Below are 22001 nucleotides of genomic sequence, written 5' to 3' on the forward strand. Positions count from 1 at the left end.
TGCTTGAAGAGCTGTCTGGGGAAGGAGCAGAGCTAAGAGGGCGCCGGAGTCAGCTCTGGGCTGTGGGCAAAAGGTTTTGTGCCTTCCTGTCTTTTTTATTTTTTTAAAAAAGATTTATTTATTTGAAAGAGTTACACAGAGAAAGAAGGAGAGGCAGAGAGAGCAAGAGAGAGAGAGGTCTTCCATCCACTGGTTCATTCTCCAATTGGCTGCAACAGCCGGAGCTGGGCCAATCCAAAGCCAGTAGCCAGGAGCTTCTTCCAGGTCTCCCACATGGGTGCAGGGGCCCAAGGACTTGGGCCATCTTGTACTGCTTTCCCAAACCATAACAGAGAGCTGGATGGGAAGTGGAGCAGCTGGGACTTGAACCAGCACCCATATGGGATGCCGGCACTGCAGATGGCAGCTTTACCCACTATGCCACAGCGCTGGCCCCCTCATCTTTGGACATTGTCATAAGAGTTTGCTGAGATTATGTACAAGGGTATTTCTGAATGTTCATGGAAAAATGGAATTAAAAGACCTTTTGTTGGATGCAAAAAATATGAAATCTATGCATATGAAGGGTCTTCAAAAAATTTATGAAAAATTGTATATATTATTAAAAAAAAACTAGGCTGGATTTGGAAATTTTCTAACTGAAAGAAACTTACCTTAGAATTCCATTTTCCACAAACTTTTTGAAGTATCCTCACATATAAACAGCTTCACAGTGCCTTCCAAAGGGGAAGTTCTCTGGGCCGGACCTGGAAGCTTAAGTTCCTCCCCGTGTGTCCTCCCTCTCCTGTTCTCTTCTCCTGCATCAGGAGATCCCTCAGCAGAAACTGAATCCTGACCCTGAAGGCAGAACGAGATGCCCGTCAGCAATGGGGTTAAGTAGAGAGAGCTCCCTGTCTCGCTGGCTGCCTCAGTCTCCCCGGGCAGTTGAGGGCAGCAGCCTCCTCGGCTTGCTTGGAGCTGTGCCTGGCCAGAGCCGAGCAGCTGGGTTGCGGAGCCCTGGGGCCAGGCTGCTGCTCTGTGCCTGTGTGGCCAAGGCCTGCTCCAGACTCCTGCTTGGAGCTGGCTTTGGCCTGCCTCTGGCCTTGCATTCTCCCTGAGGGCTCCTGCAGAGGGGCTGTGTGGGAGCCAGGTGGGCATCTGTGACCCGTTTTATTCCTCCCACAGATCATCGAAAAGCAAGCAGGGCACAGTCGGAACAGAGTGTTCCGGGAGGTGGAGACGCTGTATCAGTGTCAAGGAAACAAGTGAGTCGGGGTGGGGCTCCTCACTACTGCTTTGGGGGGGGGGGGAGCTGCGGCCACAGAAAAGGAGGCTATCTCCTAGCACCCCCTGGAGCCGGGTGCAGCTCCCACTCCTCCGCCTCTGCACATGACTCCCTCCATCTTTCAGAGACAGCAGGCGAGGAGCAGAGAAGCAGCAGTCGCCACAGAGGCGCTATGTGTTCTGAAATACTGTGAATATCAGCAAGGCAGGCAGGACAGAAGAGGGAACAATGCCTGCTGATGTCCATTCCTTGCATGTTTGCGTATGCGCAGGTACCAGTAAGGGTCTTGAAACCCCTGGCACTCCCTGCTTGGTAACTGGGCCAAGGTAACCTCCAGCCCATCATCAGCATCTCAGGCCGCTCACCACAGCTCCAGATGAGTGGCTCTCCCTCTGTGGCTTTAAGTCAGGGTCACCTCTAAGACTCGGCTGCACCCCACCCCCTCCACGGCAGGGTCAGCTGGGAGCCAGTGGCCTGGTGTATTGATGGCTTTGTCATTAAGCTTGGAGGTTGGGGGTTGCTGTTGATTTAACTCCAGGCACTGCCTCTACAATCTTCCTTCAAATTAGGCCATTTGGCCATCTTATTTGGACGCCATCGCACTAGTAAAAGCCTGGTGTCTCCCAAAGTGGTCAGCATTTTTTTACGAGGGACAGGTTTTTATTTTCAGCCCTGCAGCTTCTTAGTTCAGCATTAGAGACTCTACTTGGTTTATTTCATTCTTTAAAAGAAAAAAGCCCCCAACACCGCCAATATCCAGGCTGGTGGCTTCCCTCCTGAGTTACAAGACGACCTTGTTGGCAGAGCACCGCAGTACTCGGGCAGACAGAGAGTGCTCACCGGGGAAGGCCACAAGTGCTACAGTGGCCGGGAACGCGGCCGTTTCATTAAGCAGCGCTTAGCAGTTAGGGTCTAGCGGTGCCCACGTTAGGCCCCAAGTCTATTTGACAGATGTTTCCATTTTCTCCAGGCAATGTAAATACTGCCCCGTGATTTATGGGCAAGAGGGAGGGCAAGTAATTATTTGCTGCTTGCCTCCAGGACACACACCTACTATTCAGTGTTATTAGCCGCAATTGCTTCCAGTCGGCTGCAGATTTTATTCAGTTTAATGTGACCGGGACTTTTTTATAACTCTACCTAGTGGGTTTTAGGGTTGGGGTTTGACAGCACAGGCTTGGTGAAAACACCAGAGACTACACATTATGGAAAGATAAGGTGACCTGAATCTTGCTAACACCATTGGCTGCTTCTCAAACATGGGTCTTTCATGTGCATTCTGATTCCAAGTTGATTTCTGCTCCCGCTGCAGGGTGTTGTGTACTTTTGAGTTGTGTATTTGTAAGTGGACTTTAACGTATGATATCATCTCTCCCCACCCCCTTTTCCCTCTCCTCCTATTCTTCCCGATTTAAGGAACATTTTGGAGCTGATTGAGTTCTTTGAAGACGACACAAGGTTTTACTTGGTCTTTGAGAAATTGCAAGGAGGTACTTACTGTTGAGTATGCGTGTGGACTTCTGATTAAGAGCCGGGTGGGGATCATCCATCATGCATCCCAGAGACTTCCAAAGCGAGTCAGGCCGATGGAAAGGACGAAGGACTTAAACACTGCCCTTGATTTGGGAGCAGGGTGGCCGGAGGGAAGGGTGATAATTAGCATTTTGCAGAGCATAGAATGTCACCTGAGTGGGCATTCTCTAAATGCTTTTCCATTGGAATAGGAGTCGTATAAGGGCACGTTTAGTGCTCAGTCCATCAGCCCCTCCTTTCACACGTTCACTGTTTAATGAAGTTAATTACGGGGTGGAATCTCTCGCTTACACAGTGTGGTCTAGAAAGGCTAAGTCAGAGGGAAGGGTCCTATTGTTTGGGGTGCTGACCCAGGACAGAGGGAATCCTGAGAAGGTGCCAGCCTTCAGGTGGAAAGATGCCTTTTGTGCCCACTCCGTACTGCCATTATCCCCAGACGTGTCACTGGGCTGTATATTTGAGTTGCTTTTCTGATACGCAGAGGGGCTAGGGAAGCCCTTTCCCGCCCCATCACTCAGCCAGCCTGAGGACATGGTACAAGGTAAAGGTGACAGGCATGTGTGCAGCTGAGTAGAGAGCTGCACGGAGGGGCTTCATGGTTAAGGGAGCATGACTTAGAAACCAACAAAGCTATGCTTAAATCGAAATCCATAGCTTAATAGCCACGTGGCCTTGGGCAGGTCACTTAGCCATTTCTGAGCAGTATTCTCATCTGTAAAATGGGGGTATTGATAGTGTCTGCCTCACTGGGTTGCTGTGAAGATTAAATGAGATAATTCACGTGAAATGCTTAGCGCCGTGCCCAGCAGGCACTAAAGGTTCAGTGAAGGGTGGCTCTTAGACAGTGCCGTGTGCTGAGAAATGGCTTCCAGTGGTGAGTCTACACCACACGGAGCCAAGCCTGGGTCTGGCCTGGGTCTGGCCTGCTCGCCCCACAGCCGGGACTGTGAATGCTGTCCTTGCAATGCTGGACACAGCGGGGGTGCTCTTGGCCGTGCCACTCGGAGCTAGCTCTGTTGAGGCCAGTTGGACTGCCAGTCCTGCTGCCGGGCAGTCTGCACAGGCTCTGAGGATGGCCTTGCCAGGCCTGCATCCTGCGTCCATCACTCACTGGTGGATGGTTTGGGCAAGTGCTTAATCATTTTTGATGTCAGGTTCACCATCTATAAAAGAGGGATAACTAAGTATAGCTGTGGTTAGGGTAACTTTTAGAGGGTTTTGCATAGTGCTTGGTGCATAGTAACTATGCAATAAATGCTAGCAATTGCCAACAAAAGTTATATTAATAAAATATGGAAACCCCCAGTGGAAGCGGGCTTCCCCCACTTTCCGACCTCTGTGTATCTGGGCAGGGCTGGCACTTACTCTGGATTGGGCCTGAGGTCAGATGCCGGGGAGGAACTGTTCCTACAGACTGGCCGCCTCGGGCCTGGAGGCATTCCCTTTTCATGGCGTTAGTCCACCGTGTGAGCAGTTGTCCCATCTCCCTTCTGAGCCCTTCATAGACAGGAACAGAAGAGAGCAGTCCAGTTTTGTTCAACAGATACATGCTGGGATCTGCTCTGTGCCAGGCACTGTGCTTGGTGCTGGACATTTAACAACGAGTCAGCCTGCATCCCCGCCTCAGACTTGGACAACTTGGCCTTGGAGCGCCTCAGGAGCCGTTCTTTGGTGTCCCCTCTGTTCCCCAGGCTCCATCCTCGCCCACATCCAGAAGCGGAAGCACTTCAACGAGCGAGAAGCCAGCCGAGTGGTGCGGGACGTTGCTGCTGCGCTCGACTTCCTGCATACCAAAGGTGAACCAAGCACTTCCCTGAGCGGGGTGGGCTGGTCCACCCCCCGGATACCGGGGGTGAAGGGCAGGCTCCAGGCTGGTGCTGGAGCCGGTGCAGCCAGCAGCCAGCTGGAGATTTGAACCTGCCCACTGCAGGCTGGGGAGGGCCATCCAGGATGACTCCCGGGCGCCTGCTGTGCCTGGGACATAGAAGACGGAAGAAAGAGCAGGGAGGAAGAAGAGTAAGCTGCACAGAGAGCAGGGTGTTTGTGAGTGTGTAGACGTGAGAGTGAGTGTGTGAGTGCTGTGCCTTTGCTTTTCCTGACGAAGAATGTAGAACGTAAGAACAGTAACGTGACCGTTCTGTGACGCTTCGGTGTTAACTCCTTCTAGCCTTTTGAAATACATCACTTGTATCTCTCCCTTCAAAACTGGCAAGCTAGGCCACATGGAGCTTAATAGATCTTGTTTGCAGGAAATGAAAAACACGCTTTCTGTTTCACATGCGCGTCAGGGGCCAGTTGACCGTCACGGGGGTGACCGGAGGGCTGCTGCTGTGTGAGTTACGTCCTTTCCCAGGAGTGGTTATTTAAGGACTTCGGCAGTGAATGAAATCTGTTTGCAAATTAAATGTTTTCACGTTTCCCTAAATCGACTTTTACATACTTTTTTTTTTTTTTAACTTGCCTTAATGCAGTACAAGGGAAAAACTGAATTCTGGCTTCACCTTTCTCCAGTTATGTGCCCTCCTGGTAATAATGCCTACCTCTAAAGGTTGTGGTGAGAATTAAGAGAGATGATCTCCCTCACAACCGTAGTTAACACCTCATTGGCACTCCAAGTGTTGTATCTAGTTATTTACATAATTGTGTGTGTCTTACATCACAGCTGTGTAGGTATAGCATAGGTGGAGCATCATTCCTGGCACATACTACTTCTTCAATCAGCGTTATTTCCTCCATCCTCATCCCCTACATAGAAAATATTTTTATTCCTGGTGTTAACTCCCTTAAACCTTCAAGTCTTCTGCCTGGTAGGGGTGGGAGTGCAGCAGACACCTTGTGTCTTAGCTCCACCCTCTTCACAATTGTAGACCCCGGCAAGCCACACCACAGCTCTGAACCAGTTGCAGGCACGCCACTCACACATCCCCGTTGGCACCAGCAAGTGCACCCTGGCGGGGCCTGTGTGTGGGAGGTTGTGCTCCACCCCTTCCCTACCAGCGGCCAAAGCAGGTGCACATCCTGGCGGGCCCTGACTCGCACCGGGGACGCGAGCTCCAAGAAGGGGCTGTCTGTCCTTTGCGCACGTGATGAATAGCGCCAGTTGTGTTTCTGAAAGCTGGGATGCGTGTAGTAACACCTGCCTGACAGAGATTTACAACTGCTCCCCGAGCCGCTGCTGCAGACTGCAGAACTGGGTCATGCTTTTCACAAGAGCCATACCTTGAAGGAGGGGTAAAGGCGCTTTTATTATTTATTTATTTACAAGAATGCACTAAAGGGAACAGAGGCTACCGGTGTCTTAGGAGTTCTGAAGTGCTTGTTAGCATCTAGCTGGCCAGCCGCCCCCGTGACCACAAGGTGGAGGGGATGAAAAACGATTTTCAGCTGAACTGGGCTGTTTTCTAAATAACTTCACGCTGGGAAGATGAATTGGGCAAGAATGGGTCAGGCCTGAAACAAGTTCCATACTTGTAAGTACTGGACGCACTGCAGCTTGACCTCTGGGAAATGAACCGGAGCAGCTCGATGGCCGGTGTGCTCGCACAGGCAGGCCCATTAGTACAGCCGGGCTCTCTGAGCGCGCGGGCTGGGGGACGGCTGGGCCACGGGCACCTATTTGGAGAGTAAGGCTCCATGTGTGGCTCGTGAGCCTGCTGTGGGAGCGCTTGCTGTAATGGAAAATATCCTTCACTTTTAGTGCGGCGAGCTGTAGCCCGGCTCAATTTGTGCAGGCCGGACTGAGTTGCTCTGGGTTCTCATTCAATTAGGAGACTGATGAAGTTCCGCAGCTTGCCGGGCCGCCGTTCTGCCTGGGAAGTGTTAGTAAAGCACATGTGCTCGTCCCAGCGCCTCCAGGACCCCTGCTGCCTCCCAGCGTTTGCAGGCAGTCGCTCAGGCTCCCAGCTCCTCTGTGCTGTGTGCCCTGGAAGGAAGGAGGAAAGCACCCCGCTGCCCCTAAGGCCCCTCAGCGTTGCTTCTTCGTGCCTTTCTTTCTTAGAAGATGCTTCTCCTCAGGGGCCTTCCTGGCCAGGTTTTAACCCTCATGGGAGGACTGCCGTCTCCTGAGGGAGGCCTCTACCAAAGGCAGGGGCTCTTCCCTTAGGGACAGCACCCTCGGGCCTTGCTCTTCTGCTGGGCCGTGCAGGACAGGTGAGAAGGGAATCGGGCAAGCTTTGGGAGATCTATGTACTAACACTCAGTCCCCTAAACGTTCAGGAAGTTGCACCAGAAGAATCTTTTTTAAAATCAGCTACAAGGGGTTGGCGCTGTGGCACAGCAGGTTAAAACCCCAGCCTGCAGCACTGGCATTCCACATGGGTGTCGGTTCAAGTCCTGGCTGCTCCACTTCCGATCCAGCTCCCTGCTAATGGGCCTGGGAAAGCAGCGGAGGATGGCCCAAGTCCTTGGGCCCCTGCAACCACGTGAGAGACTCGGAAGAAGCTCCTGGCTCCTGGCTTTGGATTGATTCAGCTCCGGCTGTTGCAGCCATTTGGAGAGTGAACCAGCAGATGGAAGACCTCTACCTCTCTCTCTGTAACTGTTGCAAATAAATAAAAATAAATCTTTTAAAAAAATAAAATCAGCTACACAAGAAGAAATGAGGTAGAGCAGCGCAAGCCCCCAGAGATGCTCTCAAACAAGGCACTAATTATTTCTGCACTGCTTTTCCAAGCATTGCTGTTTGCGGCGCCCTCTGCTCTGCTCTGCTCTGCTCTGCATTAGGCTGGCTCACTCTCCGTCCTCGCTGCGGTCCTGAAAGGTGGGCTGGCTGGGATTCATCTAGCCCTTCTTATCCCTGGCAGACTGCTAAAGCCTCTGCTTCCACCAGAACTGGGGAATCCACTGTGCTTTTGGTCTGCATCTCTGGTTACTTCTGCCTCCTGCAGCTCGTTGATTTTTTAATGTACCATAATTGGGAATTAATCTGCGAACAACAGCATTTGGAAAAAATTAATTGTGTGTGGAATGTTTGATAATTACGTGCACATGTTAACCATTTCTCTGCTCTTTGTCATTGCAGGCATCGCCCACCGCGATCTGAAGCCAGAGAATATTTTGTGTGAGTCTCCAGAAAAGGTACTTAGGACCAGGCTTGAGATGTTTCCACTTTCTCTGAGGAGGGGAGCTTCCAGATCCCAGTGTGGATTTCTAGGACCTCTCCTGGGACCAGCTTGAACAGATTCCTCTGAGCATGTTATTCTGCTGTGCAGTGTCTCCCCACCCCGAGTAGGCTCCATCCTTGTCCCTTCTTTGCTCTTTGTCCTTGCTCTGTGATTGGCTTAGGACTACAAGTTTGTAGGCTACAAAATTACTGTCTTCTAGCCCAGTGCACCTACCTCTGGAGCAGCTGTTGTGGGTCGTGAGCAGCTCAGTCTGCCTGTGAGTGGTGTCTGTTACGAGGTACACGCCGGATGGCACCCACCACCGCAAGGAATGATTAGGAACCCACTTCTTGAGGGTTTCTGTTTCCATTTTTATTTCCAACGGTGCTCATTAAAAAGAATACGTGTATGCCTCGGGTTGAACACATGCAACCTATTTTATATGTTGCCTCAACTCAATCTACTAATACAGGGGAGCATTTGCATTTCCATGGAGTGTATGGATTTGACAAATTCTGTGTTTGTTAGGACAGAGTTTGGCGCTCATGGCTCATGTTCATGGCTCCATATGTGAAAACACACATGTCTTGGTGTATAAATAAGGAATGGCTGTGAGTGAGAGCAAACACCATCCTGGTACTTACAACTGTCTTGTGGGGATATTAATATCCTAGTTCAAGTAAAATCTGTGACTTCCTGTCAGTGGTTCTGACATAAAACTTTGTAATTTATTATTACCATGATTATTATTCATAATTACAGTTAGCATGTCTTGAGGCTTGCATTGCACCCCACACTTGTATTTATTTAGTATTTATAAACTATCTCAAGATAGGTGCTATTATTCTCCTCATTTTATGGGTGAGGAAACAGAAGCCCAGAGAGGCTGAGGGACCTGTGCAGTCGCTCAGTGGCTAAGCAAAAAAGCCCGGAATAAAACTAAGGTCGTCTGACCCAAGAACCACGCGGGTGCTCTGCACTACCCAATACCATCTCTGATTAGCAGTGTGCTTTCATGTCCCATGATGCCTTTGCTTCTCATGGCATGTTTGCTGCCCCCCTTTTTATGGTGGGAGAAACTGAAATCAAAAGAGACTTAAATCTCAGAGGACATCAAGAAAGTGAAAAGTCATCCTATAGGATGGAAGAAAGTATTTTACAAGTCATATGTCCGACAAGGGTTTAATGTCCAAAATACATAAAGAACTCTTTTTTTTTTTTTTTTTTTTGACAGGCAGAGTGGACAGTGAGAGAGAGAGAGACAGAAAGGTCTTCCTTTTGCCGTTGGTTCATCCTCCAATGGCCGCCGCGGCTGGCGCGCTGATCCGAAGCAAGGAGCCAGGTACTTATCCTGGGGTGCAGGGCCCAAGCACTTGGGCCATCCTCCACTGCACTCCCTGGCCACAGCAGAGAGCTGGCCTGGAAGAGGGGCAACCGGGACAGAATCCGGCGCCCCGACCGGGACTAGAACCCTGTGTGCCGGCGCCGCTAGGCGGAGGATTAGCCTATTGAGCCACGGCGCCAGCCCATAAAGAACTCCTACCACTCAACAGCAAGAAGATAAACGATCCAGTTTCAAGAGGCAAAGGGAGCAGATGTTTGGCACAGTGGCCGAGGCACCTCTTGGGACACCACATCCCACAGTGGAGTGCTTGGGTCGGGTCTCAGCTCTGCTTCCTGTTCTAGTATCCTGCTTTCATGCAGCCTGAGAAGCAGCAGGTTAGGGGCCGGGTACTTGGGTCCCTGCCGCCTAGGGAGACCGGATTGAGTACCAGGCTTCTGGCTCTGGCCTGGCCCAGTCGCACCTGTTGCAGGCATTTGGGGAGTGAACCAGTGAATGAAGGATCTCTTTGTCTGTCTCTCCCAGTCTCTCTGCCTTTCAAATAAAATGAAAAATAAATAAATAGTTTTTTTAAAAAGACGAGGAGACTTGAATAGATATTTTTCCAAACAAGATATACAAATGGCCAACAAGCACAAAGAAAGATACTCAACATCCTTAGTCATGAGGGAAACACAAATCAAAACCACAATGAGATACTTCATACCTACAAGATTGCTATAATTTTAAAAAATACTGGGGCCGGTGCCGTGGCTCACTTGGTTAATCCTCCACCTGCAGTGCCAGCATCCCATATGGGCGCCGGGTTCTAGTCCCAGTTGCTCCTCTTCCAGTCCAGCTCTCTGCTGTGGCCCGAGAGGGCAGTGGAGGATGGCCCAAGTGCTTGGGGCCCTGCACCCACATGGGAGACCAGGAAGAAGCACCTGGCTCCTGGCTTCGGATCAGCGCAGCACCAGCTGTGGCGGCATTTGGGGAGTGAACCAACAGAAGGAAGACCTTTCTCTCTGTCTTGCTCTCTCACTGTCTATAGCTCTACCTGTCAAATAAAAAAATTATTTTAAAAATAATAAAAAAATAATTTATTTATTTGAAAAGCAGAGGTAGAGAGAAAGAGAAGACAGAGAGAGATCCTCCATCCACTGGTGTACTCCCCAAATGGCTGCAACTGCTGGGGCTGGGCCAGGTCAGAGCCAGGAGCCTGGTACTCTACCCAGGTCTCCTTGGTAGCAGGGACTCAAGTACCTGGCCCCTAACCTGCTGCCTCTCAGAGTGCACCATAGCAGGAAACAAGAACTGGAAGCAGAGCTGAGATCCGAACCCAAGCACTCCACTGTGGGTGGCAGGGGCCTAAGCACTTGGACCGTCTTCCACTGCCGTCCCAGGCACGTCAGCAGGAAGCTGGAGCTGGATCAGAAGTGGAGCAGCCTGGGACCGGCGTAGTAGCATAGCAGGTAAAGCTGCTGCTTGCGATGCCAGCATCCCTTATTGGCACCAGTTCAGGTCTTAACTGCTCTACTTCTGATCCAGCTCCCTACTAATGGCCTGGGAAAAGCAGTGGAAGATGGCCCAAGTGCTTGGGCCCCTGCCACCCTTGTGGGAGACCTGAAAGAGGCTCCTGTCTGTAGCCTGGCCCCAGCACTGGCCATTGCAGCCATCTGGGGAGTGAACCAGTGAATGGAAGATATCTCTCTGTCTCTCCCTCTCTCTGTGACTTTCAAATAAATAAATAAATCTAAAAAAAGAAGAAGACGAAGAAGTGGGCCAGCCAGGACTCAAACTAGGGCTCATAATGGATGCTGGCATCGAAGGTGGCATCCTAACCTGGCAGCTACAGCACATGATGAGGGCTGAAGTCCTTGGATCCCTGCCAGCCATGTGGGAGACATGGATGGAGTTCCTGGCTCCTTGGTTTCAGTCTGGCATAGCCCTAGCTTTGTGGGCATTTGGGGCATGAACCAGTGGATGTAAGATATCTCCCTCCTCCTTCCCTCCCTCCCCCTCTCCCTCTCCGCCCCAAGATTGTTGTAATTTTTTTTAAAAGGAAAATAAGTGTTGGTGAGGATGTGTAGAAATGGGACCTTCCATATGTTTCTGTTGGGAAAGATAAATGATGTGACCACTGTGGAAAAGACAAAAGACTAAAGGTAGGGCCAGCACTGTGGCATAGTCGGTAAAGCCACCACCTGCAGGGCTGGCTTCCTTTATGGGTGCTGGTTCGAGTCCCTGATGCTCCACTTCCAATCCAGCTCTCTGCTATGGCCTAGGGAAGCAGTAGAAGATGGCCCAAGTCCTTGGGCCCCTGCATCTACATGGGAGACCCAGAAGAAGCTCCTGGCTCCTGGCTTCCAATTGGCATAGCTCTGGCCATTGTGGCCATCTGGGGAGTGAACCAGTGGATAGAACAACTTTCTCTCTCTGCCTCTGCTTCTCTGTAATTCTGCCTTTCAAATAAATAAATCTAAAAAAAAGACTAAAGGTAGAATTACCTAATGATTCAGCTGCTCCACTTTTGGGTATATACTCAAAAGAATTGCAGTGCTTTGCCCAAGCAAGCAAACCAGGACGGGTTGGTCCCCTGAGCTCCCTGGGGTGACTGAACGTTGTACTCCCAGCTCCTTTGCCCTCCAGGGATTGGGCAGCAGAGGAGCACACAGTAACTCCTCTGGAAGCCTGTGCCATCACCTGCCACCAGGGTTCTGTGCTCATTTGTCGTCACAGGTTCAAAAGTCAAACGCCAGAGTTACCTATGTTTCCATTAGGAAACAAGCAGAGAGTGTGGGGAAGAGGACATCTTGGAAAACGTCCTCATGCAACTGGTAGTCACCCCAAGGGGGCTGGACAGGACTTGGCAGGTGGAGCTGGGCCGCGGTCTGACAGCCACACGACCACGTGAGCACTGTGCAGTCGCGTCAGTCTGCTTCCCTTTCATTTCCGGAACTTGTGCCTTTGTTTCTCTCTCCCTTTCCAGGTGTCTCCAGTGAAAATCTGTGACTTTGACCTGGGCAGTGGGGTGAAACTGAACAACTCCTGCACCCCCATAACCACACCAGAGCTGACCACTCCAGTACGTATGGGGACCCCGGGCCACCTCCTTCTGGGCTCCTATGCATAGGGATTAGCTGACGGGAAGCCAGCAAGTGCAGAGGGCGAGGAAGGAGAACCGAGTATATGGAGAGCACTTCCTGCTGCTGCCCCTCGGCTCCCTGCCCTGTACTGGTGGCTCCCGAACCTGCCCCCACTCCGTAGTCACTAATGAAGCCAACAGGAGAGCCGTTAGAGCACTGCCCAGCCCAGGTGAAAACAGACATGACAGCCAGGCCAGCCCTTCTGCGCATGAGCTCGTGGCTCACGCGGCTAACTCTCTGAGTCCCATCCCCACGGCTGAAGCCATGGCGCACCCACCTCGTGGTGCGGGTGGGGAGCTGTTGTCCTCTGTGGAAGTGGAACCGTGAGGTCCCAGGCTCTCAGTGCATAGGATCGGAGGAGCGCTTAGCTGAGCTACCCCGTTGCTCCTCCAGCTTTGCACCTGCAGCACAGGTGGCACTGCTGGGAGCTCCTTCCTCCCGAGACATCTCTTGTGCACACTTGATCCACTGTAATTAGGAAGGTTTTGGAGACTTGCGTGCTTCCTGAGTGCATATTCCTAATGGCCTTTTTTTAAAGACATGCCTTTAAATACAAGTTTGCTTATATCATGTCTTACTGTAAGCAGTGTTGTTAGAAGTGTTTCTGTAGTCGTTTCTAGTACACTGAGCTACCTTGATCTCAAAGTCATTAACTCTAATTGCCAATAACAAAGAAAATACCCTTCCTCACCGTCTTCCACTCAGATTAGTTTTGTGAGGAGGGAGTTGTTTCCTGGGGAGCCTGAAATAATGAAGAGGGGGAACAAAAGGACTGTGTTTTATTCCCTTTTTTTGATTTATTTTATTTATTTGAAAGACAGTTACAGAGAGAGGGGGAGAGAGAGAGAGAGAGAGAGAGGTCTTCCATCCTCAAATGGCTGCAATGGCTGGAGCTTCTTTGGGTCTCCCATGAGGGTGCAGGGGCTCAGGGACTTGGGCCATCTTCTACTGCTTTCCCAGGCCACAGCAGAGAGCTGGATCGGAAGTGGAGCAGCCAGGACTCAAACCGGCACCCATACTGGATGCCAGCACCGCAGGCCAGCCCCGTGTGTTTCGTTCTTGTCAGCAGTTTGCTGTGCAAGGGGGCAGGGAAGACTCTTGGATTCTGGTCCTGGGTCTGCTGCTGATGTGCTCCAACAATCCCTGTCCCCTCCCAGGCCTTGGCTTTCCCACCGTAGGCAGGAGAGGCAGAGCAGCGCTACTCCCAGAGCTCCTCCAGCCTGGGAGGTCTGCATTCCTGCTCCGAGCTAGCGGGGGAGCTTGGCCAGAGTCACTTTCAGAAATGCTTGCTGCACAGGACTGGGCCTCCCACATCTCCCTCCCAGAGCTGCGTTCCTGGTACGTACAGGTTTATAGAGAGCTGAGGCAGCGAGAGATTCCGGGAGCTCCTTGGCCAAGGCCTCTGTGGCCTCCCTGATGTCCTCCTCCCCGTCCCTGTGTCCTCTCGCCATCCCCGCCCCCTGCGACTAAACCCATGTTCTCTGCCATCTCTTCCTCCACCGACTCGGCCCTCCAGTGCGGCTCTGCAGAATACATGGCGCCCGAGGTGGTGGAGGTCTTCAGGGACGAGGCCACTTTCTACGACAAGCGCTGTGACCTGTGGAGCCTGGGCGTGGTCCTCTACATCATGCTCAGTGGCTACCCGCCCTTCGTGGGCCACTGCGGGGCCGACTGCGGCTGGGACCGGGGAGAGGTGTGCCGGGTGTGCCAGGTAAGCTCACGGGCTCCGCGAGCCATGGGCTGCCAAGCAGGACTGGGCTGGAGACCATTCCCCAATCGGCAGAGGGTTTCTAGTGCCCTCCGTCTTCTGTAAGACAGACCGAAAGCCACTCGGCCCAGCCAGTTCAGGGCGTGGTTGTCAGAGAAGATAGTGCCTGACAGGATGAGTCTTTCCCAGGGAAGGGAGGGCGAGAGACACAGGCAGGAGGAACAGCACAGCAGAGGCCTGCAGCTGCGCATGTCCAGGGAGGCAGAGCGGAGCTGCCCAAGGGGGATGGTGGTGGGAGACGGCCTGAGGGGTTCCCAGGAGCCAGATCCGCAAGGGCGCTTCGTGAAGGGCCAAGGAATCAGGCTTTGGTCTGTAGGTGACCTCCCGCCGTGCCCCGCCTGGCCAGCCCTCCCAGCAGCACTGCCACCTGGGCATTCCATACAGTTTGATGATAGTGGGAAGAGTGGGAGGTCGGAGAAGGGGCCCCCGTATGTGGCATTCCCAAGCCAGGAGCTGCAGCTGGTGCCAGCGGGGGCCGGGGCGGTAGATCTGGGGTGCCACATGCTGCCTGTCACCTGGCCCGCGTGGCATCAGGAAGAATCCTCTTTCCCTAGAACAAGCTGTTTGAGAGCATCCAGGAGGGCAAGTATGAGTTTCCCGACAAGGACTGGGCACACATCTCCAGCGAAGCCAAAGACCTCATCTCTAAGCTCCTGGTGCGGGACGCCAAGCAGAGACTCAGCGCTGCCCAAGTTCTGCAGCACCCGTGGGTGCAGGGGGTGAGTGGCTCCAGAGCGGGGTGATGGCGCCACCTCTCCAGGCCTGTGGCACAGCCCCAAGAAAGCTGTCAGGCCAGTGAGTGCTGAGCGCCGGCCCGACTGGTTGCCCTCAGTGGTGGGGAAGTGGGCCAGAGCTTCAGTCCCTCTGCGTGTAGAATGAGTTGACTCCTCCCTCAGCCCCATCTGAGCCTTCTGACAGGCCATACATGCACTTGGCTATAACCTTGGCCACCCACTGCCCTCCTCCCAGGAAGCAGCCTGGCATCATGTTTTGAGGCCTATAGCACCATACCCTTAGACATAAACATCAGGAGCTAAGAGTCCCCAGCAGCAAACAAGGCCTTGCTGTCCTCCTGTGGGCTGCAGGGGGTCCTCTTCGCAGCTAGAGGCCTGGATGCGGCTGGCTACAAGGCAAGTGGTGACCTCACTCCGCCCAGGAACTAAGTCTTCACTTGAAAATGTCGTTTGAAAGCCTCCTTGGCTGACTGCCATGGCTGGCCTCTGCCCCTCCGCAGGGCCTGCCAGGCCCTCCTGTGGTTTACTGTGGCTCCACCATCTGCCAGGCCCTAGCCGGACTTGGTGGCCCCACCGGAGGAAGGAGGCTGGTGTTGCTGGCCCGAGTTACAGATAGGGACGCGACCTGAGAGTCCCTGGCTGCCTAATTCCCAGTCCGCCAAGAGTAAGCACCAACCACATGCTAGAGGCTGGCAGCTCAGGGACGAGCAGGACCCCATGGAGAGAGGTGGGCGGTGCGATAAGTACTTGTCAAAGTACTGGGGGCACAAAGGGACAAAGACCGCCCTCTGCTCGGGGCTGGGGTGCACAGTGGCAGGGAAGTGGGAGGAGCACTTTGAGCTGTCTTGGAAGGCGCTGAGACGTCCAGGCTGAGGGGTAGGGGCTGTCCAGGCGGCGGCGGCTGTGCGAGGGGCTGACTTCAGGCTGCAGCCTCCTGGCTGCCTCCCAGGAAGGTGTGACCCTGCAGGCAAGCACAGCACAGCGGCTGTGCTGGGCCCAGAGCCTGCAGTGACCCACCCTCTCTGTGCTGGCTTGGGTGAGGGCAGCTCTTGGAATGAGGCAGCAGCCCTTACCCACACATCTGTCCTTCCCGTTCTAGCAAGCTCCAGAAAGGGGACTCCCCACGCCGCAAGTCCTCCAGAGGTAAATGCCCCACCACTTCCACCACCCTCCCCCCCTCAAGCTCTCAGCCGTCTGATGGTGGCGGTGGGGACCGGGAGCCCACCTCCAGGCCCAGGTACCCTTCTCTGAAGGGGCTCCCTGGCCTCCCTTCTCGCCACCTCCTGGCCTCCCCCTCCTTTCCCTCCACTGTAGATCTGTCTCGCTCTCCTCCTCCGCTGCCCTCCAGCGCTGTGGCTCCCCATGCTGCTGGCAGCCCCGCTGGAACCCTACCTGCAAAGTAGGAGACAGGCCTCCCCCGTGGGCTCTTCACAGCGCTCAGCCTACTGCTCTCGCGGTGGCAAAAGTCACCGGACTCAGGAGCCACTGGAAGGCAGGGGCCCGGCCAGTTGTCATGCACACCACTAGACAAGAAATAATAACAGTGGCCGCCACATGGCAAATCCTAGCGCACATCACACATGGTGCTGAGGGCTTTGCATCTGTCACATCCATGATCTCACAGTAAAGCGGGAGAGCAGCGTTCCTAGCATCCCCGTTTGCAGATGAGAAAACTGAGGGATCGAATTAACAAGCTCAGGGCCAACTCTGTGACTCTGGTCTTTTTTTCTCTCTCTCTCTTTTTCTAAAAGATCAGTTGATTTGTTGACTGGTTGATTGATTTGAAAGGCTGAGCCTCAGACAAGAATAGGTCCTCTGTCCACTGCTCACTCCCCAAATGGCCGCAACAGCCAAGTCTGGGCCAGGCTGAAGTCAGGAGCCAAGAGTTTTATCCAGGCCTCCCATGTGGGTGGCAGGGGCCCAAGCACGTGGGCCATCTTCTGCTGCTTTCCCAGGCGCGCTAGCAGGGAGCTGGATTGGAAGTGGAGCAGCCGGGACTGGAACTGGGGCTCCAACATGGGATTCTGGTGTCACCAACCGCAGCAGCTGAGCCACTGCACCACAACACTGGCCCTGACTCCACAGTCTTTAAACAATTAGATGAGATCCCCAGTGAGCACCGCCCTGTGCCCAAAAGGCTACAGCAGGCATTGTGGGCAACCCTTTCAAGAGCAGGCCTTGTGGCCAGCTTTTAGGAGGGCCACAAGGAAGCCTACTGCCCGCTGAGCTCCCGGCTGACTCTCTGGAGCCGCCTTCAGCACCAAGCCTCAGGCCCGCTTTAGAAGACTGACCTGGCAGGACCCACCGTGCCCATCACCTGCCAGCCCTGAGCAGCTTCTGGGGCCCGGGCAGAAACAGCACAGCCCCTGCCCCGGGAGCCCCTGCCCTGACAAGGAGGGGGGTAAGCTGGCCGGCCTCGCAGGCTGCGGCCCTGCGTCTGCCACAGCAGCGTAGTGGGAGCGCAGAGGGGAAGGGGCTGTTTGCCCCCAGTGCCCAGTGCAAAGCTGACCTTGGAGCTCAGAGCCCCTTCGCGTCTCAGACAAGATTCAAACCCAGGCAAGAACTGCTTCAGAAAGGCAGCTCGCGCCGGCTCGGGAAACTGGTGGGAGCGTGGCGCGGCAGCAGCCGGCTGACCCCAGGGCCTGCCTCCCTCTCTGTACCTTTCCCCGGCCCTTGCAGGAACAGCAGCACCATGGACCTGACGCTCTTCGCGGCGGAGGCCATCGCCCTTAACCGCCAGCTGTCCCAGCACGAGGAGAGCCAGCAGGCCGGGGAGCCAGAGGCCCTGGCCGAGCGCCTCTGCTCTGTGAAGCTGTCCCCTCCGTCCAAGTCACGCCTGGCCCGCCGACGGGCCCTGACCCAGGCAGGCCGCTGTGGCGCCACGGACCCCTGCCCACCACCCACAGCTCTCTGAGCGACCCCGCAACGCCTGGGAGGACCTCAGCCTGCCCGGGCGTGGCCCTGCTGGAACGTCCCTGAGCAGGCATGGGGACCTGCTGCAGACTGTCAGGGCTTCTGGTCCACAAAGGCCCTGAGGGTCCCACTCGACCCTCCACCTCCCCAGGGTCCTGCAGGAAAAAGCTTTCTCTGAAGGGGCTGTCTTTGAAAAGGAAAGCAATCACTCATCACTTTGCATAAGGGCCTGCGGCTGGGCCCCACCTGCTCACGGCCTGCAGATGGCCTGCGGATCGGATCCGGCAGGCCCTGGTGGCTTCCTGGGCTGCTGGGGCTGGGGCCTTCGGGGAGCCTACTCAGAGGCGGCAGACAGAGGTGCCCACACGGCCCTCCCCTCCCCTGGCCGCTCATCCACCTTCATCTGTCCTCCGCCCGTCCTCCCCGTCGCTCCAGCAAAGCCGTGCCCTCAATTCAAGGAAGAGCGGAGAGAGCCTTCCTCATCCGGGCAGCTGGCTCGGTCTTCCGGGCCGCAGCACAGAGAAACACAGACTCTCTCTGCCGTGACCGAGATGTGGCCCTCATTTATCATCCTCTTCCTTGTTTGGGATTGCTGCTACAGTCAGTATTATTTCGTCGTGTTTTTTAACGTTTTAACCACACTCTGCCAGCAGAGGTGGGATGTAAGCTCCCACTCCCCGCACGCCATGGGCTCCGGGAGCTCCAGCAGCCGCTGCCCTCCGGAGCGCCGTGCGTCGAGGTTTTAATGAGCTGTTCCCTTTTAGACCACTGGTTTTAAGCTGTTACTCTGACGAGCTGCTGCCCTGCCCTCAGGTCCGGTAGGGAGGGCGGCGGAGGGGCGGCCCCAGCTCTGCCCTGGTCCCTCCAGAGAGGGAAGGTGCAGCCCTTGCCTCGTAGCCCGAGCTGCCGAGTTGCATAAAGCAAACAGACCTGCGTATGTCGCTCGTTTACGACACCGTGATGCTATATTGTTCATTGTGCTTGTTGTAATAAAATGTTTTAAATTCTGGCTGTGGCATCTTCGATGGTCCGTCTCCGTACCTGCAAACCTGAGGAGGAGCCAGGCCTCGGGGCTGGGCCGAGTCCAGCCAGGCTGGGGGGCGGGGGGCCGTGCACCTTGTCGGGACCCCAAGGAGAAGGCCACCTTTCTTCTTTCGGTGAGGAAATGAAATTCACCAAACGCTTACTGATCGCTTCTTCCCTGCCAGGACCTAGAGCGGAGTTGGAAGCGGCTCAGCGCAGCCCTCACGCCAGCTCACTTCACAAAGGGCTTTGATAGAGGGCCCCACACAGGAGCACATTCCCCTCTGCCTGTGGCACCACCACGCCTCTGCCGAGGACCTCTCCAGTGCCTGCGACTGCACTTGTCTTGCCAGATTTGGCAACAACAAGAACAATGGTGCCAGAGCCAGCACTCTAGCACAGCTGGTTAAGCCACAGCCTGCAGCGCTGGCATCCCATATGGGCACCGGTTCAAGTCCCAGCTGCTCGGCTTCTGATCCAGCTCCCTGCTAATACGCCTGGGGAAGCAACAGAGGATGGTCCAAGTCCTTGGGCCTCTGCACCCACATGGGAGACCCAGATGAAGCTCCTGGCTCCTGGCTTCAGCCTGGCCCAGTCCTGGCCATTGTAACTATTTGGGGAGTGAACTAGTGGATGGAAGACTTCTCTGCCTCTGCCTCTCCCTCTCTCTCTCTCTCTCTGCCTCCCCCCACCCACGCACCCCATAGCTGTGCCTTTCAAATAAATAAATCTTTTTAAAGAGAAAGAAAAAGTGGGACCTGCCCTGCACAGCCCTTGGACATCATGGGAGGTCTTTCTGGACAACCCTGGGGCCCCTGGAGAGGGCTGGAGTGGCAGTGACCTCTGTATGTCCCCACAGGGGCAGACGGGGTGCGGGGCAAGGGGTTCTCTGCGGGGCCGGGCCTGCACTGGGGGCCTGCGCGGTGGTGACGCCCTGCCTTTGGTGATGGGCTTCCCTCTGCTGTGACCTTCCCTTCTGCACTTGCCTGCAGGGAGGCCGCCTGGAGAAACAGGCGCAGCCAGGAGATGAGTTCTGTCCCCGGGCTCCCGTCTCCTCCCCGCCTGCCCAGCAGGACCATGATTCCAGAGGCTTCCTCAGCCAGCACTCTGCGTCCCCGCCCTGTCCTGCCTCTGCGCCTTTGCTCAAGCTGGGCCCTCCCACCCCCAACTCGAGTGCCCCCGACAAAGCCCCTCCCATCCTCCACGGCTCTGCTCGGAGGCTACTCTGCCCAATTTGGTTGTGCCAGCCTTGGGTGGCCACTAAGTAGTTCACAGACAGCTAATTTAATTCTCACAGCAGTCCTGGGAGTACCTACGCGGTAGGTAGTGTTAGGTCTGCCCACTGAACATGCGGAATGAAGCAGCGAAGGGAAGAATACCTTGCCCAGGGCACCTAGGAATGGGGGAACTGGAGTTCTGTCCAAAGAGGCTTGGGACCCAGGACCCAGAGCCGCACCACCTGGGCTCAGATCCCAGCTCTGCCGCTTGCCGGCTGTAAGCCTTGGGCAAGTTCGCCTCTGAGTCTCAGTCTGTCCAGTCTCAGTCTGTGGGGATGATCGTGCCCAGCTGTGGTGCTGTTGCGACAGCTGCGGTCTGGCCAAGTGTTCAGAGCACTTTGGGCACACGGAGTCAGCGCGTTCCTTCTCCTTGCCGCACAGTTCTTCAACTCACAGCCCCAGGGCTGCAAAGGAGCTCCCCTTTCTTCGGCTGCCAGAGCTCTTCCCCGAAGGCTGTGGGGCGATGGTGAGGGACCTCTGTGGATGCCTCTCTGGGCTGGAGCCCCTGTTCACGTGGGGTGGCTGGGGTAGGGCCTGGGGCGGGGACAAGGGTCCCGTCCTAGTCCTGCCTCTGCCACCATTCGCCAAATGACCCTGGGAGGGTGCTGCTCCACAGAGACAGATACAGCAGAGGCTGAGCAAGGCCCCGGATCGCAGAGCCCATTCGGGCACAGGACTTGCAGTGGTGGAAGCCAGTGCCCAGCTCTCGGACTCATACTGGCTGGGCCTTAGGGGATAGAGCTGGTCCCAGCCCGCTGGAGCCCGCCACACCTCAGGCCTCTTCCCTCAACTCCAGTTGGCAGAGCTTGGCCCCGCCCCAGGTCCTATTTGATCACACCCTGAGAAGTCCTGTCTGTGGCTTTCTGGGCACGGGGGTCATCAAGTTTTGGTCCCTCCCTGGTCAGGTCCACCTGCCTGAGCTCCCTCCTCCCTCCTTGCCTGCTGTCCCTCACCAGCTCCATGAACCGTGGTGCCTTGGTCCCATGCCAACCACTCCAGCTGCTTCAGGTCTGGAGGGGGCCGAGGAGCAAGGTACCCCCCCAAGGCTGGCGCGCTCGTTGCCATGGTAGCAGTTGCCTTGGAAGCCGCTTCTCTGACTTCAGCTTCGGAACGGTCCAAGAAAGCTGCCCGTCCCCCAAGGGATCAGGGAATTAATCACTCTCTTTTCCAGGGTTCTCACCCCTCAAGGAAAATAAACAACCAAACCAAGCTGGGGCCTTTTCGCCCACTCTGCTTCCCCACCCCCACACCACACTTGGCGTTGGTGCAAGGCAGACACACTCCCAGCCCTTGCTTCACAGGAGACGAAGAAGAGATTTTGTGGTGGACCTCAGCACCGTGCCCGCCGCCCAGCCACACCTGACTCCTCCAAGGAGGGCGGTACTGCCGCTGCTGGGTGGTGGGGAGCCTGGTGGACAGCGTCGCCCCGACACGACACAGGCTCCTTGAACTCATTTGCCTGTTCCCTCCCCCCACATGGCCCACGGACAAACAGGTCTTGCTCTCTGGACGGGCGAGCCCTGGGGAAGGAGCTACAAGGCTCACGGTGCACATCTGCGGCCGGCGGAGCAGCCAGGCATCACAGCGGGCCATGGAAGAGGCAGGTCCCGGTTGAGTCTTTGAAAGACAAAGCCTCCCTCTGTAGTGGGGTTGCCAATTCCTTGCACCTCAAAGAAGACAACCTGGAAACCCTGGAGCGAAGACGGGTAGAGGCCGGGTGGGAACGTGGGTGCGCAGGTTCTGTGGAGGCCTCTGGGTGGTCCTCTGCCTCCCAGCATCTCAGATCGGAGCGGGGAGGGCCCTGGGATCTTGTCGCTGACTCCCCGCAGCTCTCCTCCACACTTCCTCCTCCCGCTCCTTCTGTGCCCCGAGGGACCTCCAGTGTCAAAGAACGCCAGCTCAGAGCCAGTCTCCAGCGTT

At 55.1% G+C, this 22001-nt stretch overlaps 1 protein-coding gene across 10 annotated transcripts in view; it reads left to right on the forward strand.

The window, feature by feature from the left end:
- Positions 1–19555, forward strand: part of MKNK1 (MAPK interacting serine/threonine kinase 1) — a 41988-nt gene extending 22433 nt beyond the window's left edge. For 5 of the 10 annotated variants that reach the window (XM_089337395.1, XM_089337394.1, XM_089337397.1 and 2 more), the window contains 9 exons: positions 1165–1244; positions 2681–2754; positions 4489–4593; positions 7818–7873; positions 12210–12305; positions 13883–14077; positions 14689–14853; positions 15968–16011; positions 17548–18790. In XM_089337395.1, the coding sequence (XP_089193521.1) occupies positions 1165–1244; positions 2681–2754; positions 4489–4593; positions 7818–7873; positions 12210–12305; positions 13883–14077; positions 14689–14853; positions 15968–16011; positions 17548–17782 (1050 nt within the window). In that variant the 3' untranslated portion in view covers positions 17783–18790. Of the gene's footprint in view, positions 1–1164; positions 1245–2680; positions 2755–4488; positions 4594–7012; positions 7331–7817; positions 7874–12209; positions 12306–13882; positions 14078–14688; positions 14854–15967; positions 16012–17547; positions 18791–18989 lie in introns of those variants that run through there. The other 5 variants (XM_089337399.1, XM_017346328.4, XM_089337398.1 and 2 more) reach the window with 3 other exon arrangements.
- Positions 19556–22001: the final 2446 nt, after the last annotated feature.

Source organism: Oryctolagus cuniculus, chromosome 7, assembly GCF_051225735.1.
Source record: "Oryctolagus cuniculus isolate XC-2025 breed Fujian yellow rabbit chromosome 7, ASM5122573v1, whole genome shotgun sequence".
Lineage (NCBI taxonomy): Eukaryota > Metazoa > Chordata > Mammalia > Lagomorpha > Leporidae > Oryctolagus > Oryctolagus cuniculus.